Source organism: Notamacropus eugenii, chromosome 4 (genome assembly GCF_028372415.1).
Source record: "Notamacropus eugenii isolate mMacEug1 chromosome 4, mMacEug1.pri_v2, whole genome shotgun sequence".
NCBI classification, from domain to species: Eukaryota; Metazoa; Chordata; class Mammalia; order Diprotodontia; family Macropodidae; genus Notamacropus; species Notamacropus eugenii.
Window position 1 is genome coordinate 73,859,710 of NC_092875.1, and position 26,696 is coordinate 73,886,405.

Consider the following 26,696-nt stretch of genomic DNA (forward strand, 5'->3'; position numbering starts at 1 on the left):
TAAAAATAAATGAGAAAGGTGGGGGGAATAAGAAGAGAAGTTAGGTGCCTCAGTATTTCAGGGGGCACAAACAGAGGCTAAAACCATCTTGGGGGAAAGGGGTCATGTTTCTATGATCCCCTTTTACATGGTGTTATAGAAGACAGAAAATCTGGCTCTTAATCTAGCTCTGCCTTCAACTAGCTGTGTGACTGTGGACAATCACCTCTACTCTCTGGGCTATAAAACACAAGGGTGCTCTCTGATGCAAAATTTTCATAGACAATATATGGTATGATTTCCCTTACCACCCTAGTACCTCCCTCCCTCCCCTGCTTCCCATCCCCCCCCCCCCCCACGTGCTTTGGAATGTACTAGTTTATCAATATCCTTTCTAAAATGTGGCATAGCAAAGTCAATGAAGTATGGTCCCTGGCTTCATTCACTTTAGAAACTAAAACTCTCTTTCCCATTGTAGCCTAAAGTTGCCCAGTTTATCCACCATCACTCTGGATTTAATTGACAGAGGAATGTCCTGTATTGACTTACAACCTCCAGTATGTATGAAACATTCATTCCCTTTCTTGTGTTACCCTCATTTGCATTAGGATTAAAATCAGAAGATCAACATGGACCCATGGATTTCCCTTTGGAAAATCAGTTCATTGGGGCAGCTCAGTAGATAAAGCACCAGCCCTGGAATCAGGACGACTTGAGTTCAAATTTGGCCTCAGACACTTAGTAGCTATGTGAACTTGGGCAAATTATTTAACCCTGATTGCCGGAAGGAAGGAAGGAAGGAAGGAAGGAAGGAAGAGAAAGAAGGAAAGAAAGAAGAACCAATGAATCAGCAAACCTCTAGTAGTAGGAAGCAGGGCTTTGCTGAGGTTGGAGAGTCAGAGATATCTGTCTAGCATCCTCTCCTGATATTTATCATGGCTAGTCCATGCTGTTTTGATTAACACAGAGAGAGACAAACAGAAAGACAGAGAAATCCTTGTAACAAATATGAGTAGTCAAGCAAAACTAATTCCAACATTGGCCATGTTAAAAAACAGAAGTCTCAGTCTGAATTCTGATCAGGTCCATCGCCTCTCTGTCTCAGCAAGTGGGTAGTATATTTTATTGTGGGTCCTGTGGAATGACATTAGACTACTGTTAGCTACACTTGACAGATCTTGTGGCCTCTACCTGTCATTTTGTGAAACCTTTACAGTTGTTTTGTGAAGTGAGGTCTAGTTCCAAAAATATTTCTGTAAGTTTTGTACCATATGTATATCATATCCTCTGAGAATATCAGTCCTCTTCTCTTTTAGCCAGGAAGTATTCATCTTTATTATTTTTATGATCATCATCCCCATAATCATTTACTGTGATTAGGGACCAAGGATTTCATGAGTGCAGATATGGCCTTGACCCAGATTGAACTTAAAAATCTTTAAGTTGAATTCCTCAGCCATGATCCCAAAACAAATTTGTATCTGATGTGGGACTGGGAATCAATTCTTTCCAATTCCAAAGCTGGTTTTCTAACTACTTACACCACCCTACCTCCACGTATAACAATAATTATCAATATTACAATAATGAGGTGTTATCGACCAAAACCATGGTATCCCCTTTGTCAGGGAACATATCGAACTATCTCTCAGAACCCTATAAGCTCAGTGGAACCATCTTAAAACTGTTACTACAGGCAGGGGAAGACAGAATTTGGTAGTCTTTGATCTTTGCCATCATCCGAAAGGGACAGCTGGGGAATAGTTCCATCCAAGGATGTGCTAGTAACTTTGCCTTTCTTTGTCTGTAGTCAGGTATTATTTCCATTGGTTGTAACTGGAAAAAATATATCCAGGTTCACAGGTAGGTTTGTATTTATTGTTCTTATCTGATTATTCTTCCATTAATTAATTGATCACAGAGTAGTGGAATCTAATCGTTGAAAGGAACTACAAAGGCATTTTTGGTCCTGTATCCCTTGCAGGTAACCCAGTGCCTACTAGATGCTTAACAAATGCTTGGTAATTGATGGAGTCAGATGACAACAAAAATCCCCTCTAAAACATCTCCCACCAAAGATCCTCTAGCCTCTGTTGGAAGGCCTCCAGGAAAGGAGGGATCATTCCCCTCCAAAGAAGCTCCTTCTAGTTTTGGATAGTCTTATCCCGAGGAAACTTGCCCTGATTTCAGCCCTAAATTTTCTTCTTTGCTCTTTTCACCAATCGCTCAAAAAGGACAGATCGAATTCCCTTCTCCTGTGACAAGAGCTTCACATGCTTGAAGGCAGCTCTCACGTTAGCATCTCTGTGCCAGGATAGTTCTGAGGATAAAATGAGATAATGTTTGTGGAGTGTATCCCAGACCTTAAAACCGGTATATAAATGTATCACTTTTGTCTAGCAGTTTGTCTTCAAAGGGGGGTTTTAGTGAATGGCAGGCTCAGTACACATCAGCTGAGCTCAGGACATATCCCTCCTAAGTCTTTTCTTTGGGCTAAACACCCTGAGTTCCTCCAACTCCAGTTTGGGTCAGGACTTCAAGTCCCCCTCGCTTGCCTCCCACTGGCTACTATCTCCCTTCTCACCCACTTATTATTGTCAGTGTTCCCAACCTGGAGTGAGGACAGTCCTCCTACTGTGCTCCAGCAAGGGCAGCACCCTCACATCACCTCCACTGTCCTGGCCGCCCATTTCTCAGCACAGCCCAAGATCGCATTCACTTCCCTATTGATGTGAGATATCGTTTTTTTTCATATACATTACTAAACTTTAGGTGAACCATATTGACGGCATTCCTCTGATATATTAGCCCCATCCAAAGAAGCAATGGCAGGGCAACTCGTATTGCCGGGGCTCTGTCGCCTGGAGAACCACCCCTCTGCCTTCCACACTGCTGCTTGCAGCTCTCTCCATAATCACTGGTATCACTGCGAGTCTACCGGTCAATTGTCCAGGCACCTCCTTCTCAGCCAGCTCTAGCACTCCCTCTGAAGCCTTGGTGCTTCAGGTCCTCTGCTGCTCTCTGCTGACCTCTACTGGTCTTCTATTGGTTTGTAGCTGCTGTGGGAGAGTGTTCCCCACATGTCATCTATTCTTAGGGGAAGACTGAACTCTTAGTCAAGCCAGAAGAAGCTTTTGGGATCATGGAAATCTATATTTGGAACTGGGAGGGCCATCTAGTTTTGATCTCATTTTACACACAAGGAAACTAATGCCCTAAGATTAAGTGATTTGCCAGGAGTCACCCAACTAATATGTGTCTGAGGCATGATTTGAACTCTTATCTTCCTGACTCCAAGTTGAGCACCCTATCTGCAATGCTTTTTGAACTTTTTTTCTGCCTCAGATTCATTCTTCTTTAATTCTGTGTATTCTTTGAATCATGGTGAGAGGAACAAAAGAAAGATCCCTAGCTCTGGAGTCAAAGACCTCACTGAGAGATGCTTCCTACCTGTGTGACCTTGCACAATACTCAATAATTTTTATTTATGCTATCTTCAGCAAACTGTCAATGACTATCAGGGTTTCAGGATTTGTGATTATTTTTTAATCGCTCTCTCCATGTCAAGATCCTTTGGATCTCCTATGAAAGAGAAAGAAGAAAGCAAGGAACAGAAGAGGTCAGGTAAAGCTGTACAGGCAGCTAAGTGGAGCTGTAGTGGATAGAGCACCAGACTTGAAGTCAGGAAGACTTCTTTTCATGAGTTCAAATCTGGCCTTAGACATTTACTGTGTGACTCTGGCCAAGTCACTTAGCCTGCTTGCCTCAGTTTCCTCCTCTGTGAAATAAGCTGGAGAAGGAAATGGCAAATCATTCCAGTATCCTCACCAAGAAAACCCCAATAGGGTCAGGAAGAGTCAGACAACACTGAAACAACCCAAGAACAGTAGCAGCAGCAGAGTTATACAGGGAAGCAGTCTTTTGTTCCAAATTTCTACCTTTATTATATCAATGTGGTAAGAAGCTCTCATCCATTTTAGGAAGACCTTTAACAAGCCGGAGCCTCCAGAGGACGGCCAGATTATGAGGGGAATAAAAATCATGTCATCCTAGAATCAGTTAAAGAGACGAAGGATGATCAGCATGGGGAGAAAATATAAGGGGCACACAATAGCTGTATCTTTAAGTATTTGAAAGGCAGTCTGGTGGAAGATGGATTTGTTATAGAGGGCATGGGTAGAAACTGCAAAGTTCCTAAACTCTGAGCTATACCAAAGTAGAACTTCCAGTTTGTGTAAATAGTGAGTTCCTTGATGACAGAGGTCTTCCAGCTAAGGCTGGATAAGCACTTGTTTAGATTGTTTTAGAAGGGATCTCTATACATAAGGGCTAAATGAATCACCTTTAAGAACTCTTCCAACTCCGAAAGGGTGTGATTCTAACTAACGCTTCAATCTTCATAGGAATCCAAATGCATGTATGAAAAAATTCTTGGAACCTGCAATACTGGAGAACAGTTATACCTACACCCTTGAAAAGTGAGTAGGAGGCTTAGATTAATCTTATTTGCTTTCTACTGCTTTCTTCTATTCCTACGTCAGGAATTGTCTCCAGATGCCCAGGACTCCATGGTCTAATGTTATCAGAGGCTTCAGACTCCTTCCTGAGATAGTTTACTTCTGAATCACCTAGCATTTATTAAAGGCCTACTATGTACCAGGCACAGAAAGAAATCCTTTTTATGGAGCCCCTGTCTCCTAGGCTAGAATTCTGACCAAAAAAGGGTATCTCTTAGGTGGCTACTCCCAGGAACGCCTTGACAATCAGGGTATTAGAGTATAGAAGAACTGTGAATCAGAAAGCCTGGTTCCTTGCTATTAGTATAGGCAGTTAGGTGCTGGGCCTGGAGTCAGGAAGACCTGAGTTAAAATCCTGCCTCAAACACTTACTAGCTGGGTGACTCTGGGCAAGTCCCTTCACCTCTGTCTGCCTCAATTTCCTCATCCATAAAATGGGGATAACAATAGCACCAAACTTGCAGGGTTTGGGTGAGAATCAAGTGAGACAATATGTGTGAGGCACTTAGTAGGTGCTTAATAAAAGCTAACTGTTGTTTTGACTAATTTGGATAAGTCCTTTTAACCTCTCTAAGCTTCAGTTTCCTACTCTGGAATTTTAGGGGGGTGGGGTGAGGTATTGATCTCTCAGGTTCCTTCTCCATTTCATATTTTGTGTTTCCATTGTAATAAACTCCTAAGGGGTCTCCCTGACTCTGCCCGCCCTTTCATAGCTCCCAGATTAATCTCTCTGAAACACAGCGTTTGTCATGCCATTCCCTTGTTCCAAAGTCATAAATGGTTCTCTACTGCCTTCAGGAAGAAGTTCAAAGCCTGTCATTCATGGCCCTCTACCACAAGCTGGTCCCAGCCTGTTGCCACAGTCCAGTCTTCCAGGGTCCTTCAATATGACTCCTACGCTCCACCCATACAACCTACTCAGGATCCGTCCAAAGGATTCATGCTTTCCTGCCTCCATATTCTTGCTCACATTGTTTCCTATCCCTTCAACTTTTCAAACTCCTATTTGTCCTTCAAGGCCCAGCTTAATTCCCACTCCTATGAAGCTTTCAGAGGACCCAGTCCAACCCCCTTTTTTTTCAATGAGGAATTCAGAATTTAATAGATTGGGATTTCACATCCCCTGATAATCCCTTAATGCTCTGTCCTATAATCAAGTCCACATTTCTTACATTGCTTCCTATGTGCCTGCTACTCTGCTACACATCGGAGGTATAAAGAAAAGAGTCCATGCTCTCAAGGGTCTCATGGTCTAATGCTGGAAACAATATGGAAGCCACTATGGACAGACAAGATAGAGCCTCTAGGATAAATTGGAGATAATCCCAGAGGGAAGACAGTACAACGAAAGAGGAATGGGAAAGGGGGATTACAGAAGGTGGGACTTCAGCAGAGATTATTCATTAGGGAGTTCATTAGGTACTGCATTGATTGGTATTCTGCATCAGTATCGGATTCTTATGTTGTTCTAACTTTATTAATGTGTTTACTTTTTATTTCTCCAAAAGAAAAGGGGAGACAAGGGTGGTATAATGGGAAAAAGTCAGGAAACTGGACCTCTGATCCTAGCTCTACCAGTGACCAGCTTTGTGTCCTTGGGTAAAGAATTAAAGTGACGGAATTGAGGGTATTAGGACAGCAAGTGATTTTTTATGGGAACTGAGTGAATGACATTGAGTCACAAGATGTGACTCGATTCTGGAGCTAGCGTAGTGCTCTTTCTATCCAATTATGAGTTTAGTACAATTTCTGTCTTGTGAAAAAACTTTATTCAATTGTGGGAACTGGGAGAAAACCATATTATATTGTGTGAACCTAGACATGTGTGACTGGGAAGCTGGATGACCTCTACCTGCTTTCTTTGAAAACTGACCTTGCACTGATTAGTGAGTTATTGTTTCCACGTTCTTTTGATTCCATAGGGCACCTATTCACTTTCTCTCTCCCAACGTGCCAAGTCCCTAATCTTTCCTCCAATTAGAAATCAGATTACCTAATGTTGTATTGTTTCCTTTTAATTAATTGGCCTAATTGGATTAATTGTTTTTAATGTCTAAAAGTCTGTGTCCCCCAGCATTCAGGGGCCAGCCCCAGGCTGAGGGTGGAGCCTGGGCCTGGTTTGTTGGGCAATTGCCATGCATTGCTTGATAAATTCATATGCTCAGAAGATCAAACCTTTGTTTTCTTAGTCATTTCATCTTTCACTTGCCAAAACAGGAAATGGTAATGTGGAAAATCCTGGGCAAACTTTAACGCACCTTATAAATCATTTTCTAATGTTTTATTATTCCTCACTTAGACTGTGAGTTCCTGGAGCACAAGGACCTCATATTTTAAGAAACTTTTGATTGGTAGGGTCCTGCCTAGGATTGCATGGACATGCCCAAGAGGGCCAGGAAAGCATGTCCAATTGCCTCATCATGCCTCTTCAGTGCATCCCATCAAGAGACAAAACTGTGACTGGAACCACATCTTTTGGGAAGAGGGAGAGAAAGCATGTTATGTGTTGAATTCCCCAACCTGTGCTTTACCTCTCACTGGTTCCCCTTCAGAATTTCCTTGCCACTAAGACTGATGCTGTAAATGATGACATTTGTTCAGGGGCACTGGAGTATCTCCTTGCACTCTTACCAGGATCCAGGGCTTCACGAGTTCATTTTAAAAAGCCTTTCCTGAAAAGTGTCTCAGGGATTAGTTTTTTAGTGGTTATTATTAAGAGGTTTTTAATAAGGAGGTCAACCAGGAACCATGCTGAACTCTTACAGAGTCTTCTGTGACATATCTTTCCTTGCTTTTGAGAGCAAGCTCTACCTTTTGCTTTTCTTTATATCCTTTGCCCTTAGGACAGTGCCTAGCACACAGAAGACACAACACATGAATGAAAGGCTTATCCATCCTTCCACATAACTATTACTAATTCAGAAAAGAAGAAGTCCAATATTGTATGCAATGTTCCATCCCTATAGTTCCCCACTTACGTAAAGAAGGGAGAGAGGTGCATCATCTCATTATGTGGTCCTCATAATTACCCAGCATTTTTGTTATCATTTTTGACATTTTCACTGTTGTCATTGCGAAAGTTGTTTTCCTGGTTCTGCAGACTTCACTTTGCAACAGCTCATTTAAGTCTTTTCATACTCCTCTGTACTCATCATGTTCATCTCTATTCATCAAGTCTTTAATCTCTTGTCTGAAGGGAAGGAAGGATTTTTTTTAAAAGGTCACCATCCTATGTTTCAATTCCTGCCTTTCTTATGTGTATGTAGTCAATGAACCTCCCTGGATTTGAACAGTTCTTTACACATAACAACCATGTGGGACACCCTCTTGGTTAGTGCCCTGAAAGATAGCCCTGTGCCTCAAAGAAGCTATGTGTGAAGAGGACAACATGTGATTTGTGAATCCCACCTGTGTATTTGTATATTTAGATAGCTCCACTCCAGGTACATGTCTTTTTTTCCAATTTATTTATTTTTAACATTTTTTATTTTGAGCTCCAAATTTTCACTCTCCTTCTACCCTCTCCCCCACTCAACGAGAAGTCAAGCTCTATGATTTTGATTATACATGTGAAATTATGCAAAACAAGTTTCCATATTAGTCATGTCACCAAAAAAAGGCAAGAAAAATAAGAGTTAAAAATTATAGAGGGCGGAGCCAAGATGGCGGAGTAGAAAGACATACATACGCTACCTTCGAACCCACTGCCCATAAAATATCTGTAAAAAAAGAACCACCAGCGAATTCTGGAGGAGCAGAAGCCACAGAACAACGGAGCAGACGAGATTTCTGCTCCAGAGAGCCTGAAAACCTCTCTCAAAAGGTCCCTCGTGCCCCAGACCCGGAGCAGAGCCCAACCCTGCCTTGGTGGCGCAGCGCAGAAAGGAGCGGATCCAAGCAGGTTTCAGGGACAGAATCTCCAGCGGCCGCGCGGATCCCCCACCCACAGGTGACAAGGGTCGGTGAGAGGGTCTTTTCGGTGGGTCGAGAGGGGTGTGGGGTGCCCCCATAACTCAGGCCCCCTTGGGAGGCAGCAGCCAGGGTTGGGCAGACAGGGGCTCCCCAAGCAGGCAGGAGCCTGGATCCATTGTTGAAGGTCTCTGCATAAACCCCCTGAGGGAACTGAGCCTGTGAGGCGGCCCTGCCCCCACCTGAGCACCTGAACTTAATCTCAAACTGAATAGCAGCCCTGCCCCCGCCCAAAGCCCTGAGGCTGGGAAGCAGCATTTGAATCTCAGACCCCAAGTGCTGGCTGGGAGGATCTGGAGGCGAGGTGGGGGTGGAGAGGACACTCAGAAGTCAAGTCATTGGCTGGGAAAATGCCTAGAAAAGGGAAAAAAAATAAGACTATAGAAGGTTACTTTCTTGGTGAACAGGCATTTCCTCCCCTCCTTTCTGATGAGGAAGAACAATGTTTACCATCAGGGAAAGACACAGAAGTCAAGGCTTCTGTATCCCAGCCCACTCAATGGGCTCAGGCCATGGAAGAGCTCAAAAAGGATTTTGAAAATCAAGTTAGAGAGGTGAAGGAAAAACTGGGAAGAGAAATGAGTGACATTCAAGCAAAGCATGAAAAACAAGTAAACACCCTGCTGAAGGAGACCCAAAAAAATGCTGAAGAAAATAACACCTTGAAAAATAGGCTAACTCAATTGGCAAAAGAGGTTCAAAAAGCCAATGAGGAGAAGAATGCTTTCAAAAGCAGAATTAGCCAAATGGAAAAGGAGATTCAAAAGCTCACTAAAGAAAATAATTCTTTCAAAATTAGAATGGAACAGATGGAGGCTACTGACTTTATGAGAAACCAAGAAATCACAAAACAAAACCAAAAGAATGAAAAAATGGAAGATAATGTGAAATATCTCATTGGAAAAACAACTGACCTGGAAAATAGATCCAGGAGAGACAATTTAAAAATTATGGGCCTACCTGAAAGCCATGATCAAAAAAAGAGCCTAGACATCATCTTTCATGAAATTATCAAGGAAAACTACCCTGAGATTCTAGAACCAGAGGACAAAATAAGTATTCAAGGAATCCACAGATCACCTCCTGAAAGAGATCCAAAAAGAGAAACTCCTAGGAACATTGTGGCCAAATTCCAGAGTTCCCAGGTCAAGGAGAAAATATTGCAAGCAGCTAGAAAGAAACAATTCAAGTATTGTGGAAATACAATCAGGATAACACAAGATCTAGCGGCTTCTACATTAAGGGATCAAAGGGCATGGAATAGGATATTCCAGAAGTCAAACAAACTAGGACTAAAACCAAGAATCACCTACCCAGCAAAACTGAGTATAATACTTCGGGGGAAAAATTGGTCTTTCAATGAAATAGAGGACTTTCAAGCATTCTTGATGAAAAGACCAGAGCTGAAAAGAAAATTTGACTTTCAAACACAAGAATGAAGAGAAGCATGAAAAGGTAAACAGCAAAGAGAAGTCATAAGGGACTTTATTAAAGTTGAACTGTTTGCATTCCTACATGGAAAGACAATATTTGTAACTCTTGAAACTATTCAGTATCTGGGCACTGGGTGGGATTACACACACACACATGCACACGCACATGCACACACACATAGAGACAGAGTGCACAGAGTGAATTGAAGAGGATGGGATCATATCTTTAAAAAATGAAATCAAGCAGTGAGAGAGAAATATATTGGGAGGAGAAAGGGAGAAATGGAATGGGGCAAATTATCTCTCATAAAAGAGGCAAGCAAAAGACTTATTAGTGGAGGGATAAAGAGGGGAGGTGAGAGAGAAACATGAAGTTTACTCTCATCACATTCCACTAAAGGAAGGAATAAAATGCACACTCATTTTGGTATGAAAACCTATCTTACAATACAGGAAGGTGGGGGATAAGGGGATAAGCAGGGTGGGGGGGATGATGGAAGGGAGGGCATGGGGAGGAGGGAGCAATTTGAGGTCAACACTCATGGGGAGGGACAGGATCAAAAGAGAGAACAGAAGTAATAGGGGACAGGATAGGATGGAGGGAAATATAATTAGTTCTTACACAACACTACTATTATGGAAGTCATTTGCAAAACTACACAGATTTGGCCTATATTGAATTGCTTGCCTTCCAAAGGGAAGGGGTGGGGAGGGAGGGAGGAAGAGAAGTTGGAACTCAAAGTTTTAGGAACAACTGTCGAGTAATGTTCTTGCCACTAGGAAATAAGAAATACAGGTAAAGGGGTATAGGATGGAGACAAGGGCAGAGAGGGATGATAGAAGAGGGGGCAGATTGGCAGACAGGGGCAATTAGAATGCTAAGTGTTTTGGGGTGGGGGGAGGGGACAAAAGGGGAGAAAATTTGGAACCCAAAATTTTGTGAAAATGAATGTTAAAAGTTAAATAAATAAATAAATGAAGAAGAGGAAAAAAAAGAAAAAAATAAACAAAATCAAAAAAAGAAAACAATTGTACTTCATTTTGCTCTCAGTTTATCAGTTCTCTCTCTGGAGGTGGGACAGCATTTTTTATCATCAGTTTCAGAATTGTCTTGGATGTTGTATTGATCAGATTAGTTAAGTCATTAACAGTTGATTATCATTACAGGACATGTGAAATGTGCAAATTTAGGGACATCTCCCTCTAAATAGTCATGAAAACTATTTGCTCCCCACCGTGGTAGAGCCTTCTTAGATCATAATGGTATGATCAGCCATAGGCAGGTACATTGTATATCGACCATAGGCAGGGTCGATATACATGGTGTCCTTGTGGTCCTCTTGGAGCAGGAAGCACAAGCAGCAACAACATCGTTGCCACATTGCTGTTGCCGTGTACAATGATCTTCTGGTTTCACTGTTTCACTCTGCATTAATTCACATAGGTCCTCCCAGGTTTTTCTGAAACCATTCCTCTCATTATTTCTGATTTCTTCTTCTGAAAACTGCCAGGCTTAAACACATCAAGTCAGTAGTACTAGTTATCCCCTTTCGTAGATGAGGAAACTGAGAGGTTCAAGGGATATTAAGTGACTTTTCCACTGTCACACAGCTAGTAAATGTGACAGCTGAGATTCAGAGTCCCATAACTCTATATGCTCTTCGTGCTCTTCGACAATACCACACTATAGGGCTGTGCACCACCACACCAGGTACTCTGCATTGTTAATAAGAAATATTAAATTATAAGAAGGATAGAGCCTGCACCTATGATTTCATTGGTTTCAAGAATCCCTAGCTGAGAAAATTTCTTCTGCTTACACCACACTCTACCTTCTCTACAACTAGTCTTAGAGTTACCTATAAAGGTTAGGTAATATGTCCATAGTTATACAGACAGACAGGAATTAAACCCGGGTCTTCCTGGCTTCAAAGCTAACTCTCTACCTATATGTCATCCTTCCTCTCAAAATAACAATAGAGCAATTAATTATATGCTACTGACAAAATATTATTCTTGTTTTGTTTGTTTAGAGGAGCATATGACACTTTCTTCCAATTCCAAATCCCTGTTGATGAAAAGGAAAGGATCGTGAAGTATGATTATGCGGAACTGGGATGTCCAAGCCTTGTCTATTACAATAGTCCATGGAAACCAGTGATTGAACTGTAAGACATCATTGAATCATTTTATAATAGGCAACACTCACACTCTCTACCACCAGTTCTCTTTTGTGGTCACTTTTAGTTTATTTCAGATCTTTATGAGGAAATACAAATTGAGAGCTAGCTCAGAAACTTGGGTTCATAAGAATGTCAAGATTTTATTTATTTATTTAAATTTATTCAATGGGTCTCAGAATATCACCTAGGAAGAATCATAGACTCTACACAGATGAGGCTAAGCAGAACAACTCACTAACCAGAAAATCATGTTTTATATTTGTGCTCAGTAGAGGTGAAATGTAAAATATCTGATTAGCAAATTTATAAAATGGTACTATGTCTTAATGAATCTTACTATCAGCTTCCTAACAGATTGTAACGTGACTATAATATAAATTGAGTTTCTAAATCCTGTTTAAATCATTCTGTTAGTGCATGGTGGGATTTCCTTATATTTTTCATTGCTTCAAATAAGATGGCTGATCTGCACCACCATCACCACTACCACCACCACCCCCCTAAAGCAAAACATAAAAACAAAAACCTAGAGGCGACAGGCAATAGTGGATGAGATCTTCTAACTTGTATCTAAAGATCTGCCTCTGATACACATTAACTGTCTAATCCTGGGCAAGCCTTTAATTTCTCAGTGCTCTAGCCCCTCTTGTGAAGACAGAGGTTCTTAATCTGGGATGCATGAGTTTGTTTTTAAAAAACATTTTAGCAAGCAGGCAGTTTTCAGAGGAAGAAATTAAAGCTATCTATAGTTATATGAAAACATGCTCTAAGTCACTACTGATTAGAGAGATGCAAATCAAAACAACTCTGAGGTACCACATCACACCTATCAGTTTGGCTAACTTGACAAAACAGGAAGATGATAAATGTTGGAGAAGATATAGGAAGAATTGGAACACTAATTCATTGTTGGTAGAACTGTGAGCTTATCCCACCCTTCTGGAGAGCAGTTTGGAACTATGCCCAAAGGGCTACAAAAATGTACATACCCTTTGACCCAACAATATTGCTTCTAGGACTGTATCCCAAAGAGATCATAAAAATGGGAAAGGGTCCCACATGTACAAAAAAATTTATAGCAGCTCTCTTTGTGGTAGCCAAGAAGTGGAAATCGAGGGGATGCCCATCAATTGGGAAATGGCTGAACAAGTTGTGGTATATGAATGTAATGGAATGCTATTGTGCTACAAGAAACAATGAACAGTAAGATTTCAGAAATACCTGGATAGACTTACATGAGCTGATGTTGAGTGAAATGAGCAGAATCAGGAGAACATTGTACATAGTAACAATGTGCAAGAACTGTTGCTAATAGACTGAGCCCTTCACAGCAAGGCAAGGACCTGAAACATTCCCAAAGGACTCTTGAGGCAAAAAGCCGTCTACATCCAGAGAAAGAGCTGTGGAGTCGGAACACAGAATGAAGCAGACTGTTTTCTCTTGTGTTATGTTTTTGTTTGGTTTTTCTCATGGTTTCTCTCATTTTAATTCTTCTATGCAACATGACTAATGTGAAAATGCATTTAATAAGAATGTATGTGTAGAACCCATATAGGACTACATGCCATCTTGGGGAGGGAAGGGGAGAAAATTAAAGATTTATGGAAGTGATTGTTGAAAACTGAAAACAAATAAATTAATTTTGAGAAAAGAAAAAATAACCAATGCTTCCCTTCTTGACAAATACTTTTTTTGTTATGGAAAAAATAAAAAAAAATATTTTGGCAGCAATAGAAAAGTGGGAACAGCCTAGGCTGGCTTAATCACTAGCAGCAGTTCAGATTCCCAAAATGCTCAGCACAGGACTTGAGTCTGGCAGAACCGAGTGAGAGAGAAGCACAGGGCCCCTTGGCAGCTGCAGCAGCTACTCCTGAGGCTATCAGCCCACAGACTAAATGTTTGAAAGTCACCTTCTTGAACTTCCAGGAGCCAAGATGGTGGAGTAAACACTAAGTGCTCTCACCCTCCCTTGCTAACCTTGAAGAACCCAGAGAATATTGCCCCAGGAAAAATCCTGGAATAGTGGAAGCAGCAGAAGCGGTATAGCAGTCTTTTAGCTAAAGAGTCTAGAGAGATCACTGGGAAAAATCCTTCTTGCTGTGGCTGAGAGGGACCCATTCAGGACCAGAAGTGTCCCAGCAAACCCTACCTGAGCAGATGAGCAGGAGATCCTGAGCCCCAGGGGAGTGGAACCGGTAAGTGATAACACCAGGACCCCAGGCTTGCCTTATTATGGCCAGGGGAATTGGGCAGTCACCAGGGCAGATGGGGTTATTGTAGCCCCAGGGGAAAAGGAGACCTCCAACAACCAGACCACTCCCATACCTCACATCATGAACTTCAGTGTAACTCTGGGGAAACTCAGACTTCACCTGGCCTCAACCTTGGCACACACCAACCAGCTCAGCACCAGGTAAACTGCAGTATTATATAGCTTCTAGCTGAAAGAATCAGAGGCCACAATAAAAAAGCCAGTAACCAGAACCCTAGCTCCCAGCACAAGAAATTTGGGACAGAGTCCCCTGTACCACAGAAGCAGAGATCCACTTTATTTTTTTTCAGTATGGATTCTTTTTTTTTTAAGTGTTTATTTATTTATTTTTAGTTTTCAACATTCATTTCCACAAAATTTTGAGTTCTAAATTTTCTCTCCATCTCTTCCCCCACCCCATTACACCTTGCCTTCTGATTACTCCTTCCCTCAATATGCCTTCCCTTCTACTACACCCCTCCCTTCCCTTATCCCCATCTTCTCTTTTTTCTTGTAGGGAAAGATTGATTTCTATACCCCATTACCTGTATTTCTTATTTCCCAGATGAATTCTCAACATTCATTCCTAAAACTTTGAGTTCCAACTTATCTCCCTTCCTTCCTCCCCACCCATCCCCACTGAGAAGGCAAGCAATTCAATATAGGCTATATATGTGTAGTTTTGCAAAAGACTTTCATAACTAGTCAAGTTGTGTAAGACTAATTATATTTCCCTCCATCTTATCCTGCCCCCATTTATTCCATTCTCTCTTTTGACCTTGTTCTTTCCCAAAAGTGTTTACTTCTAATTATTCCCTCCTCCCATTTTCCCTCCCTTCTATCATCTCCCCACCCCATTTCTCCCCTACTTTCCTGTAGTGTAAGATAGATTTTCATACTAAATTGAGTGAGCATGTTATTCCCTCCTATAGCCAAATGTGAAGAGAATAAGCTTCACTTTTCCCCTCTCACCTCCTTCCTTTTCTCCTCCATTGAAAAAGCTTTTTCTTGACTGTTTTATGAGAGATAATTTGCCCCATTTCATTTCTCCCTTCTCCCAATATATTCCTCTCTCACCCCTTAATTTTATTTTATTAGATATCCTCTCTTCTTATTTAACTCACCGTGTGATCTCTGTCTACGTGTGTGTGTGTGTGTGTGTGTGTGTGTGTGTGTGTGTAATCCCTCCAACTACCCAAATATTGAGAAAAGTTTCAAGAGTTACAAATATTATCTTTCCATGTAGGAATGTAAACAGTTCATCTTAAGTAAGTCCCTTGCGATTTCTCTTTCCTGTTTTCCTTTTCATGATTCTCTTGATTCTTGAGTTTGGAAGTGAAATTTTCTATTCAGTTCTGATCTTTTCATCAAGAATGCTTGAAAGTCCTCTATTTCATTGAATGACCATTTTTTCCCCCTGAAGTAATATACTCAGTTTTGCTGGGTAGGTGATTCTTGGTTTTAGTCCTAGTTCCTTTGACCTCTGGAATATCATGTTTCAAGCCCTTCAATCTCTTAATGTAGAAGCTGCTAGATCTTGTGTTATCCTGATTGTATTTCCACAATATTCGAATTGTTTCTTTCTATCTGCTTGCAATATTTTCTCCTTGACCTGGGAACTCTGGAATTTGACTTCAATATTTCTAGGAGTTTCTCTTTTTGGATCTCTTTCAGGAGGTGATCAGTGGATTCTTTCAATATTTATTTTGCCCTCTAGTTCTAGAATATCAGGGCAATTTTCCTTGATAATTTCATGAAAGATGATGTCTAGGCTCTTTTTTTGATCATGGCTTTCAGGTAGACTCATAATTTTTAAATTGTCTCTCCTGGATCTATTTTCCAGGTAAGTTGTTTTTCCAACGAGCTATTTCATATTATCTTCAATTTTTTCATTCTTTTGATTTTGTCTTGTAATTTCTTGGTTTCTCATAAAGTCTTTAGCTTCCATCTGCTCCACTCTGATTTTGAAAGAACTATTTTCTTCAGTGAGCTTTTGAACCTCCTTTTCCATTTGGCTAATTCTGCTTTTTATAGCATTCTTCTCCTCATTGGATTTTTGGATCTATTTTGCCAATTGAGTTAGCCTATTTTTAAAGGTGTTATTTTATTCAGCATTTTTTGGGTCTCCTTTAGCAGGCTGTTGATTTGCTTTTTATGATTTTCTTGCATTGCTGTCATTTCTCTTCCCAATTTTTTCTTCATCTCTCTTACTTGATTTTCAAAATCCTTTTTGTGCTCTTCCATGATCAGAGACCACTGCACATCCACTTTGGAGATTTTGGATGCAGAGGCCCTTACCCCTAGGTCTTCCTCTGATGGCATGCATCACTCCTCCTTATCCAAAAGATGGAGGAAAATACCTGCTCACCAAAAAAGTAACCTTCTATAGTCTTATTCTTTTTCCCTTTTTTGGGCATTTCCCCAGCCAGTTACTTGACTTTTAAGTCCTTTCTTAAATGAAGGATATACTCTGGGGACCTGCAAGTTCTCAGTTCCTCCAAAGTGGCACAATTAAGAGAGAGGAGTTTACTCCTCTCCTGACCTGCATACTGGTGTGGGAGCAACCAAAATCTTTTCTGCCCAGAATCTGCAAGGAATAGAATTCCCTCTCCACAGCTGCCTCCAGCTCTGCCAGTACTCCTCCTCCTCACTCCAGGGCCACCACTCAGGGCTGAAATTCTGATCAGCTGCTCAATTCCCCCAGGAGCTTTAGGTAGAGGGTTCCAAAATGGTTGCTGCTGCTGCAATGGCTGCTACAGTTGGGGTCAGACCACGTTCCCTTCTCATCCAAATAAAAAAGCTTTCTCACTGACCTTTGAAGCTTCTTTTCATTTGTGGATTAAGTGATCTGAGAACCGCTGCTGCTGCTGGGGATTCTGCCCCCGAGGCCTGTTCCACTCCTGTTCCTCCTGGAACCACGTAGCCAAGGCTGGGCTTCACTCTGCTCTGCACCCTGTATGACAGACTTTTCTTGTCAGCTTTCTAGGCTACCTTAGACTGGAAATCTCTTTCACTCTGTTGTTTTGTGGCTTCTGCTGCTCTAGAATTTGTTTAGAGTCATTTTTTACAGGTATTTTATGGGCTGTGGGGAAAGAGCTAGAGTATGTGCATCTTTCTACTCCACCATCTTGGCTCCACCCCCCAGACATCCATTTTAAAAGTCAGGAAAAAGGCAATTACCATGAGCAAGAAGCAAATTAGAAAAGCAAAGACCATAGAATCTTATTACAGGGACACAGAAGACAAAATATGAATTCAGAAGAGGACAGCATTCGATATACCCACATCTGATACCTCAGAAGGGAATGTGAACTGATATCAAGCCCAAAGAGCATTCTTGGAAGAGCTCAAGAAGGATTTTAAAAGTCAAATCAAAGAGATAGAAGAAAAAATTAACCAATGATTTAAAAAATACAATCAGCAAAGTAAAACTGACCAAATCTATAAGGAGATACAAAACCTAAATGGGGAAAATCACTCTTTAAAAAAGGAGGAACAAAAGCTAACTGAAGAAACAATTCATTAAAAATTAGAATTGAGCAAGTAGAAGCTAATGATTCTTTGAGACATAGAGAATCAGTCAAACAAAATCTAAAGAATGAAAAAAATAGAAGAAAATGTAAAATATCTCACTGGAAAAATAACTGACCTGGAAAACAGATCCAGAAGAGAAAATCTAAAAAATTTTTGATCCACTGGAAAGCCATAATAAAAAAAGAGCCTACACAGTATCTTCCAAGAAATCATCAAGGAAAATTGCCCTGAGGTCCTAGATTCAGGGGGCAAAATATTCATCAAAAGAATGTACCAATCACCCCTGAGAGAGATCCCAAATTGAAAACACCAAGAATATTGTTGCCAAATTCCAGAATTATCAGGTCAAGGAGAAAATACTGCAAGCAGCAAAAAACAATTCAAATATCAAGGAACTACAGTCAGGATTACATAGGACCTTGCAACTTCTACATTAAAAGATCAGAGGAACTGGAACATGATATTTCATAAGGCAAAGGAGCTTGGACTACAACTAAGGATCAATTACCCAGCAAAATTGAGGATAATCTTTCAGGCAAGGAGATGGACATTCAGTGAAATAAGGAATTTCCATACCTTCCTGATGAAAAACCCAGAGTTCAATAGAAAATCTGATCTTCGAATACAAGACTCAAGAAAGGCATAGAAAGGTAAATGAGGGGGAAAAAAGAAAAAAAAATTGTTATTCAATATGGGTAAACTGTTTACATCTCTATATGGGAGAATGATACTTGTTAATCTTGAGAATTATGTATTATAACATTTAAAAAGGATATACATAGATAGAAGGTGTGGATATTAATTAAATGATGTGATAATAAAAAAAAACCTAATTAAAGGGTGTGAAGGAAGAAGAGGAAAAGAGGAGGCACAGAAAGGTAAATTGCATCACATGAAGAGAATTATAGTAGATGGAAAGAAGGGAGGGAGATGAGGATTGTTTGAGCTTTACTGTCATCAGATTTGGTTAAAGGAGTGAATAACATTCTCAGTTCAATATAGAAATCTAAGTTTCACTATAGGCAGTAGGAGGGGAAAGAGGAAAGAAAAGGGAGAGGGGAAGAAGTAGTAAGGAAAAAGGGAAAGGCAAGGGAAAGGGGCTAATAGAAGGGAGGGAAGACTGAGGGAAGTCATAATCAAAAGTAAAGCTCTTTTGAGGAGGAGAAGGAAGAAGGGAGAAATAAAAACATAAATGGGGGGAATAGGATGGAGAGAAAGACACAGATATTAATCATAACTGTGAATGTGAATGGGATGAACTCTCCCATAAAACTGAGGGGGATAGCAGAATGGATTAAAAACCATCATCCAACAACATGTTGTTTATAAGAAACACACTTGAAACAAAGGGATACACACAAGGTAAAGGTAAAAAGTTGGAGCAGAATATATTGTGCTTCAACTGAAGAAAGAAAAGCAAAGGTGGCAATTCTATTCTCAGACAAAGCAAAAGCAAAACCAGATCTAATCAAAAGAGATAAGGAAGGAAACTATATCTTGCTAAAAGGCACCACAGACAATGAAGTAATATCTTTACTAAACAAATATGCACCAAGTGGTATAGCATCCAGATTCTTAGAGGAGAAATTAAGGGAGTTATAGGAAGAAACAGACAGCAAAACTGTACTAGTGGGGGACCTCAACCACCCCTCTATGAACTTGATAAATCTAACCTCAAAATAAACAAGAAAGAAGTTAAGGAAATGAATAGAATTCTGGAAAAGGTTGATATGATAGACCTCTGAAGAAAACTAAATGGGGATAGAAAGGAATATACCTTTTTCTCAATGATATATGGTACATACCCCAAAATTAACAATGTACTAGGGCATAAAAACTTAACAATTTGGTGCAGAAAGGTAGAAATGGTTAGTGTATCCTTTTCAGATCATGATGCAATAAAATTATATATAATAAAGGGCCATGGTTAGATAGACCAAAAATTAATTGGAAATAATCTATTCCTAAAGAATGAGTGGGTCAAACAACAAATCACAGAAACAATCAATAACTTCATTCAAGAGAATGACAATAATGAGACAACCTACCAAAAGTTATGGGATGCAGTGAAATCAGTTCTTAGGGAAGTTTCATATCTCTGAATGCTTTACATGTAAAATACAGAAAGAGGAAGGGGCAGCTAGGTGGTGCAGTAGATAGAGTACCAGTGTAGGAGTTAGGAGGACCTGAGTTCAAATCTCACCTCAGACACTTGACACTCACTAGCTGTGTGACCTTGGGCAAGTCCCTTAACCTCAATTGCCTCATGCTAGGTCATCTCCAGTCATCCTGATGAATATCTGGTCACTGGATTCAGATGGCTCTGGAGAAGAAGTGAGGCTGGTGACCTGCACAGCCCTCCCTCACTCAAAAACAAAGTCAAGTGCAAGTCATGTCATCATTTCTACTCAGAAAGAGGAGATATATGAATTGGGCAAAGCTAGAAAAAGAAGAAATTGAAAATCCCCAATTAAATACCAAATTAGAAATACTGAAAACCAAAGAAGAGATTAATACAATTGAAATTAAGAAAACTATTGAACTAACAAATAAAACCTAGAGCTGGTTTAATGAAAAAAAAAACCAATAAAATTGACAAACCTTTGTTCAATTTGATTTAAGAAAAAAGCAGAAAACCAAGTTACCAGTATCAAAAATGAAAAGGGTGAATTCACCTCAAATGAAGAGGAAATTAAGACAATAATTAGAAATTACTTTGCCCAACTGGATGCCCAAAATTCAACATTTTTAATGAAATGGATGAATTTTTACAAAAATATAAATTGCCCAGACTAACAGAAGAAGGAAAATACTTATAATAATCCCATCTCAGAAAAAGAAATTAAACAAGGCATCAATGAACTCCTTAGGAAAAAATCTCCAGGGCTAAATGTATTTACAAGTGAATTCTATCAACATTCAAAGAACAGTTAATTCCAATATTATATAGACTATTTGGGAAAATTGGTGAAGAAGGAGTACTACCAAATTCTTTTTATGATACAAATGGTGCTGATACCTAAACCAGGAAGAGCCAAAACAGAGAAAGAAAATTATAGAACAATTTCCTTAATGAATATAGATGCAAAACTTTTAAATAAGATATTAACAAACAGATTATAGCAACTTATCACAAGAATAATATGCTATGACCAGGTAGAATTTATTCCAGGAATGCAAGACTGGTTCAATATTAGGAAAATTATCAACATAATTGATCATATCAACAATAAAACTAGCAGAAACCATATTATTATCTCAATAGATGCTGAAAAAGCTATAAACAAAATATAAAACCCATTCCTATTAAAAACACTCGAGAGCATAAGAATAAATGGAGTCTTCCTTAAAATGATAAGTAGCATCTACCTAAAATCATCAGCAAGTATTATATGTAATGGGGATAAGCTAGAAACATTTTCAACAAGATCGGGGGGCAAAATAAAGACGTCCATTATCACCGCTGTTATTCAATATGGTCTCAGAAATGTCAACTTTAGCAATCAGAGAAGAAAAAGAAATTAAAGGAATTAGAATAGGCCAAAAAGAAAGTAAATCAGAATTCTTTGCGGATGATATCACAATATACTTAGAGAATAACCTAGAGAGTCAAGTAAAAAAAACTACTTGAAAAAATAAACAACTTTAGTAAAGTTGCAGAATATAAAATAAACCCACAAAAATCATCTGTATTTCTATATATTACTAATAAAGCCCAATAGTAAGAGATAGAAAGAGAAATCCTATTTAAAGTTATGGTAGACCATATAAAATATTTGGGAGTTTACCTGACAAAACAAATCCAGGGACTATATGAACACAATTACAAAACACTTTTCACACAAATAAAGTCAGATCGAAGTAATTGGAAAAACATCAGTTGTGTTAAGTTCCCAAAGATCTCATGCCTGCATGAGATCTTTCTTCCGGGCATGAATGAATGAGGTGGGAGCAAGGATGGTATGCACTCGGTTTATTCTCAGCTAGCTCAGAGTATATATAGGCATTCTACTTCCATACATTCAAGAAGTTTGTAAACACTGTGTGCTGAGCTTACGTGCTTGGCTGTTGTTATTCTTGCTCAAGATAATTGTGAAGGTTGGTAATTGTGTAGGGGTGGTCCATCACGTAAGTCATGCAAGGACATGATGTCTCAAAGAGATTTTTGATGAGGGCATCATGACCCTGATAACCCGAGAGTTCCAGACCCCTTACACACTTGCTCGTGGGTAGGCCAAGCTAATATAATAAAAATGACAATTCTACCTAAATTAATTTACTTATTCAGTGCCATACCAATCAAACTACCAAAAAAACCCCAAAACCCTACTTTATAGATCTAGAAAGAAATAATACTAAAATTCATCTGGAAGAACAAAACGTCGAAAATACCAAGAGAATTAATGAAAAGAAATGCTAGAGAAGGTGGCCTAGCCATACCAGATCTTAAATTGTATTATAAAGCAGCAATCATCAAAACCACTTGGTACTGGCTAAGAAATAGAGGGTTAGACCAGTGGAATAGGTTGAGTACACATAATAAAGTAGTCAATGACTATGGCATTCTACTGTTTGATAAACCCAGGTATCCCAGATCCTTATAAGAACTCATTGACAAAAACTTCTGGGAAAAATGGAAAGTAGTGTGGCAGAAACTGAGCACAGACCAACGTCTGATACCTTATACCAGAATAAAGTCCAAATGGGTACACAATATAGGTATAAAAGCTGATACTATAAACAAATTAGGGGAACAAAGAATAGTTTGTCAGATTTATGGAGAATGGAGAAATTTATGACCAAACAAGTTAGAGAACATTATGAAATGCATAATGAATAATTTTGATTACATTAAATTGGAAAGTTTTTGCACAAACTCAATGCAACCAAGATTAGGAGGGGAAAAGAAAAAGGAAAGAATTTTTATAAGTAGTATCTGTGACAAAAGCCTCATTTCTAAAATATATAGAGAACTGAGTCAAATTACAAGACTATAAGTTATTCCCCAATTGATAAATGGTCAAAGGATATGAATAGGCAGTTTTCAGAGGAAGAAATTAAAGCTATCTATAGTCATATGAAAAAATGCTCTAAATCACTACTGATTAGACAGGCACAAATCAAAAGAACTCTGAAGTACCAGACTGGCTAACAGGACAAAACAGGAAAATGATAAATGTTGGAGAAGATGTGGGATTGTTGGAACACTAATTCATTGTTGGTGGAGCTGTGAGCTGATCCAAACCTTCTGGAGAGCAATTTGGAACTATGCCCAAAGGGCTACAAAAATGGGCACACCTTTTGACCCAGCAGTACCACTTCTAAGACTGTATCCCACAGAGATCATAAAAGGACCCACATGCACAAAGATATTTAAAACAGCTCTTTTTGTGGTGGCCAAAACCTGGAAATCAAGTGAATACCCATCAATTGGGGAATGGCTGAACAAGTTGTGGTATATGAATGTAATGGAATACTATTGTGCTATAATAAATAATGAACTTAAATAATGGACTTCAGACTGGAAAAACTTTTATGCACTGATGCTAAGTGAAGTGAACAGAATCAGGAGAACATTATACAGAGTAACAGCCATAGTGTGTGATGACTGTTTTTGATAGACTTGGCCCTTCCCAGCAATGCAAGGATCTAAAACATTTCCAAAGGACTCATGATGCAAAATGTCATCCACACCTAGAAGAAGAACTATGGAGTCAGAATGCAGAATGAAGCACATTATTTTCTCTTTTATTATGTTTGGTTTTGTTTAGTTTTTTACATGCTTTCTCCTATTCATTTTAATTCTTAGATACAGCAAGACTAATGTGAAAATATGTTTAATAAGAATGTATGTGTAGAGCCCCTAAAAGATTGCATGCCATCCTGGGGAGGGAGGGAGAAGGGAGAGGGAGAAAATCTAAAACTTATGAGAGTGATTGCTGAGAACTAAAAACAAATAAATTTGGAAAATAAAAATAAATAAATAATATTTTGATAGCTGTATTTCAGTTTAATCAGGGGAAGGTAGCTGGCTCAGTGGGTAGAGTACAGGCCCTGAAGTCAGGAAAAGTCTTCTTCCAGAATTCAAATCTGGCTTCAGACACTTACTAGCTATGTGACTCTGGGCAAGTCACTTAACCCTGTTGGCCTCAGTTTCCTCATCTGTAAAATGAGCTGGAGAAGGAAATTACAAATCACTAGTATCTTTGCCAAGAAAACCTCAAATGGGGTCATGAAGATTCAGACATGACTGAGTAACACAACAATGTCAAGAGAATTGTTTTTCATTTTAATCTCATGTATTTTATTTTATGCATTAATAACTTTTTTCTGGGAAGGGGTTCATGGGTTTCACCAGCCTGACAAAGGGATCAGTGACTCCCAAAATATTAAAGACCCCTGCTTTCAGACTATATTTTGTAGAAAAAGGTGATGACCTACATTGATAGAGACAGTTTCTTCACTGGGACTTCCTTATGCCAATGAACCCATAGGTGCAGTATTTACCCCTACCCTTCCTAGCAGCCAGCAGTAAAAGGGAGTCCTTCATATTAGGAAGTAATACAGAGAGAGAGAGAGAGAGAGAGAGAGAGAGAGAGAGAGAGAGAGAGAGAGAGAGAGAGAAATGGTCCTTTTCATTGCCAAGTAGGACTTTAAGTCTAAAAAGGGGGACTAAGATGACAAAGAAGAAAATTGTGAGTCATAGCAGCTAAGATATGTTACAGCTGGGAAAAAATGGGGACCCAATACAGAGAAGGAAGATCAAGCCCTCATACAGACTCCCTTCAACTATTTAAATAAAGAAGCTTTTCCCCCATCCCCCAACCCCACCCCATTTATGATCTGGGGCTTCCTTAAGGAATAATGACTGGAATAAGGAACTCCTTAAGGAATAAGAGACATGGTAGCTGATCTTCATCTTCCACACTCAATAGGTGAAAGGAGGAAATCTTATTGTCCCAGGGAATGATCAATTGTAGATCAAACAAATATGGAACCACTCCTTTGCAGAAGTAGGAGGCCCACAGGATAGAACACTACATTTTCAGACTTTTTCCAGTGTACTGTTTGGCTTTGCTGATTTATTTTCTCTTCTTTCTTTTTCTGTAGAAAAGAATATGCTTTGTTATATGGGATTTCTCTCTGGGAGGGGAAAGGGGGAAGATGCTGAGAGAAATTCTGATGATGTGAAAACCAAAAGTTATCAATAAAAATGATATTTGAAAAGTATTGTGGGAATCCTCTTTGGTAAAAGTGACCAATTTGCATTGTTTTATTTCTTTAAAACTTTGGTACTACCTGATTTGGAATCAACATTAATTTCATTTTTTCATCATATCCTCACAAATTCATTGTTTGGCCTAATTGGTACCAGAAAGAAGTTAATGGAAAAAACAAATCCTTCAGGAATAGCTAAAATAAAAATCCTAATTGATTTATTGACTTCCTAGAATTTGATCCTTACCAGTATTTGTAATTTCCCCAGTCAAAGCTCTTAGAAGCCTCAGACTATATATCCCAATCATCCTGACCTAACACTGTTATTTGCATATTCCTCTAATTTGCACATACCTTCTCTTTGTGTCTATATACCACAGGTGGGAAGAAAATAACTTTGTGGAAATTGTTACAAGTGAATTTATCTTGTTAGAAGTACACGGATTACGTACTTACACTTATTCCTTGACTGCTGGCCAGGCTTCCTGCATATCACAGCCTCAGAACTGGTCTTCAATGTTACATAAATATATCGGCAAAAAGTATCAGGACTCGTGGAATAGAATGGTAATGCTCATCCTTGAGTTATCTGCTTTAAAAAGAAAGAGCAAAAAGAACCAAGATTCTTTTACATCCTATATTAAAAGCTTGAGGCACCTGGGTGATGGAATAGATAGAGCGCCCGGCTGGAGTCAGGAAGTCCTACTTCAAATCTGGCCTTAGACATTCACTAACTGGGTGACCCCAGGCAAGTCAGTTAACCCTGTTGGCCTCAGTTTCCTCATCTGTAAAATGAACTGGAGAAGGAAATGACAAACCACTCCAGCGTCTTTGCCAAGAAAAGCCCAAATCAGAGTCAGACACATGAAAAAATAACTAAACAACATTAAAAACTTATTCCTTCAAAAAATATTTGACTTGCGCTCAATCTCTGTGCTTCCTTTCCATAGCCCAGTTAGTACATGATGTGATAGAGAATATGGAGATATTTCTATCACCTTTACATTTAAAGAATATTGAACTAGGAGTCAGGAGACCCATGTTCTAGTTCTGAGTGTACCACTAATTAGCTACGTGATTTGGACAAGCCATTTCACATCTCTAGATCATAGTATTACCTCATCAGTAAAATAAGGAAACTTAATCTCTAACTAGATCCTCTTTGCATAGCCTAGTATATGGTGCTATGGAAAATACAAAGGACATCCATGTCTCTACCAGCACAGAAGAGGTGTATGTTTCTTTGTCCAAAAACTTCATGATTGGTGTTTAAAAAAAAAAAAAAAAAAGATTGAAGCCTTATCCCAGGGCATCAGAGAAAGGGGCAATAGAAATAGCATTCATTACTTAGATGACATTTCATGAAATGAAACTATTCCATGGGTATCTGAAATGCCGGAGAGCAGGTCCATGAGTTACATTGAGAGAACATTTGTCATGACAGGCACCAACACTCATACCAACCCACACATTTTACTGTCTCTGTGAGTCTTCACCTCACTTAAAAAATCACTGATAACTTTGGAAGAGGTGGCATAGTGGATAAAGCACCAGGCCAGGTATCAGGAAGATCTAGTCTGAGACACTTACTAGCTGTGTGTCCCTGGGCAAG

The 26,696-nt window shown here is 39.4% G+C and overlaps 1 protein-coding gene across 8 annotated transcripts in view; it reads left to right on the forward strand.

Annotated features, from left to right (window-relative positions):
* The window catches only part of CATSPERD (cation channel sperm associated auxiliary subunit delta), a 147,557-nt gene that overhangs the window by 117,808 nt on the left and 3,053 nt on the right, over positions 1 to 26,696 (forward strand). For 7 of the 8 annotated variants that reach the window (XM_072601918.1, XM_072601915.1, XM_072601917.1 and 4 more), the window contains 5 exons: positions 458 to 536; positions 1,790 to 1,842; positions 4,383 to 4,457; positions 11,932 to 12,066; positions 25,465 to 25,651. In XM_072601918.1, the coding sequence (XP_072458019.1) occupies positions 458 to 536; positions 1,790 to 1,842; positions 4,383 to 4,457; positions 11,932 to 12,066; positions 25,465 to 25,651 (529 nt within the window). Of the gene's footprint in view, positions 1 to 457; positions 537 to 1,789; positions 1,843 to 4,382; positions 4,458 to 5,294; positions 8,570 to 11,931; positions 12,067 to 25,464; positions 25,652 to 26,696 lie in introns of those variants that run through there. The other variant, XM_072601922.1, reaches the window with a different exon arrangement.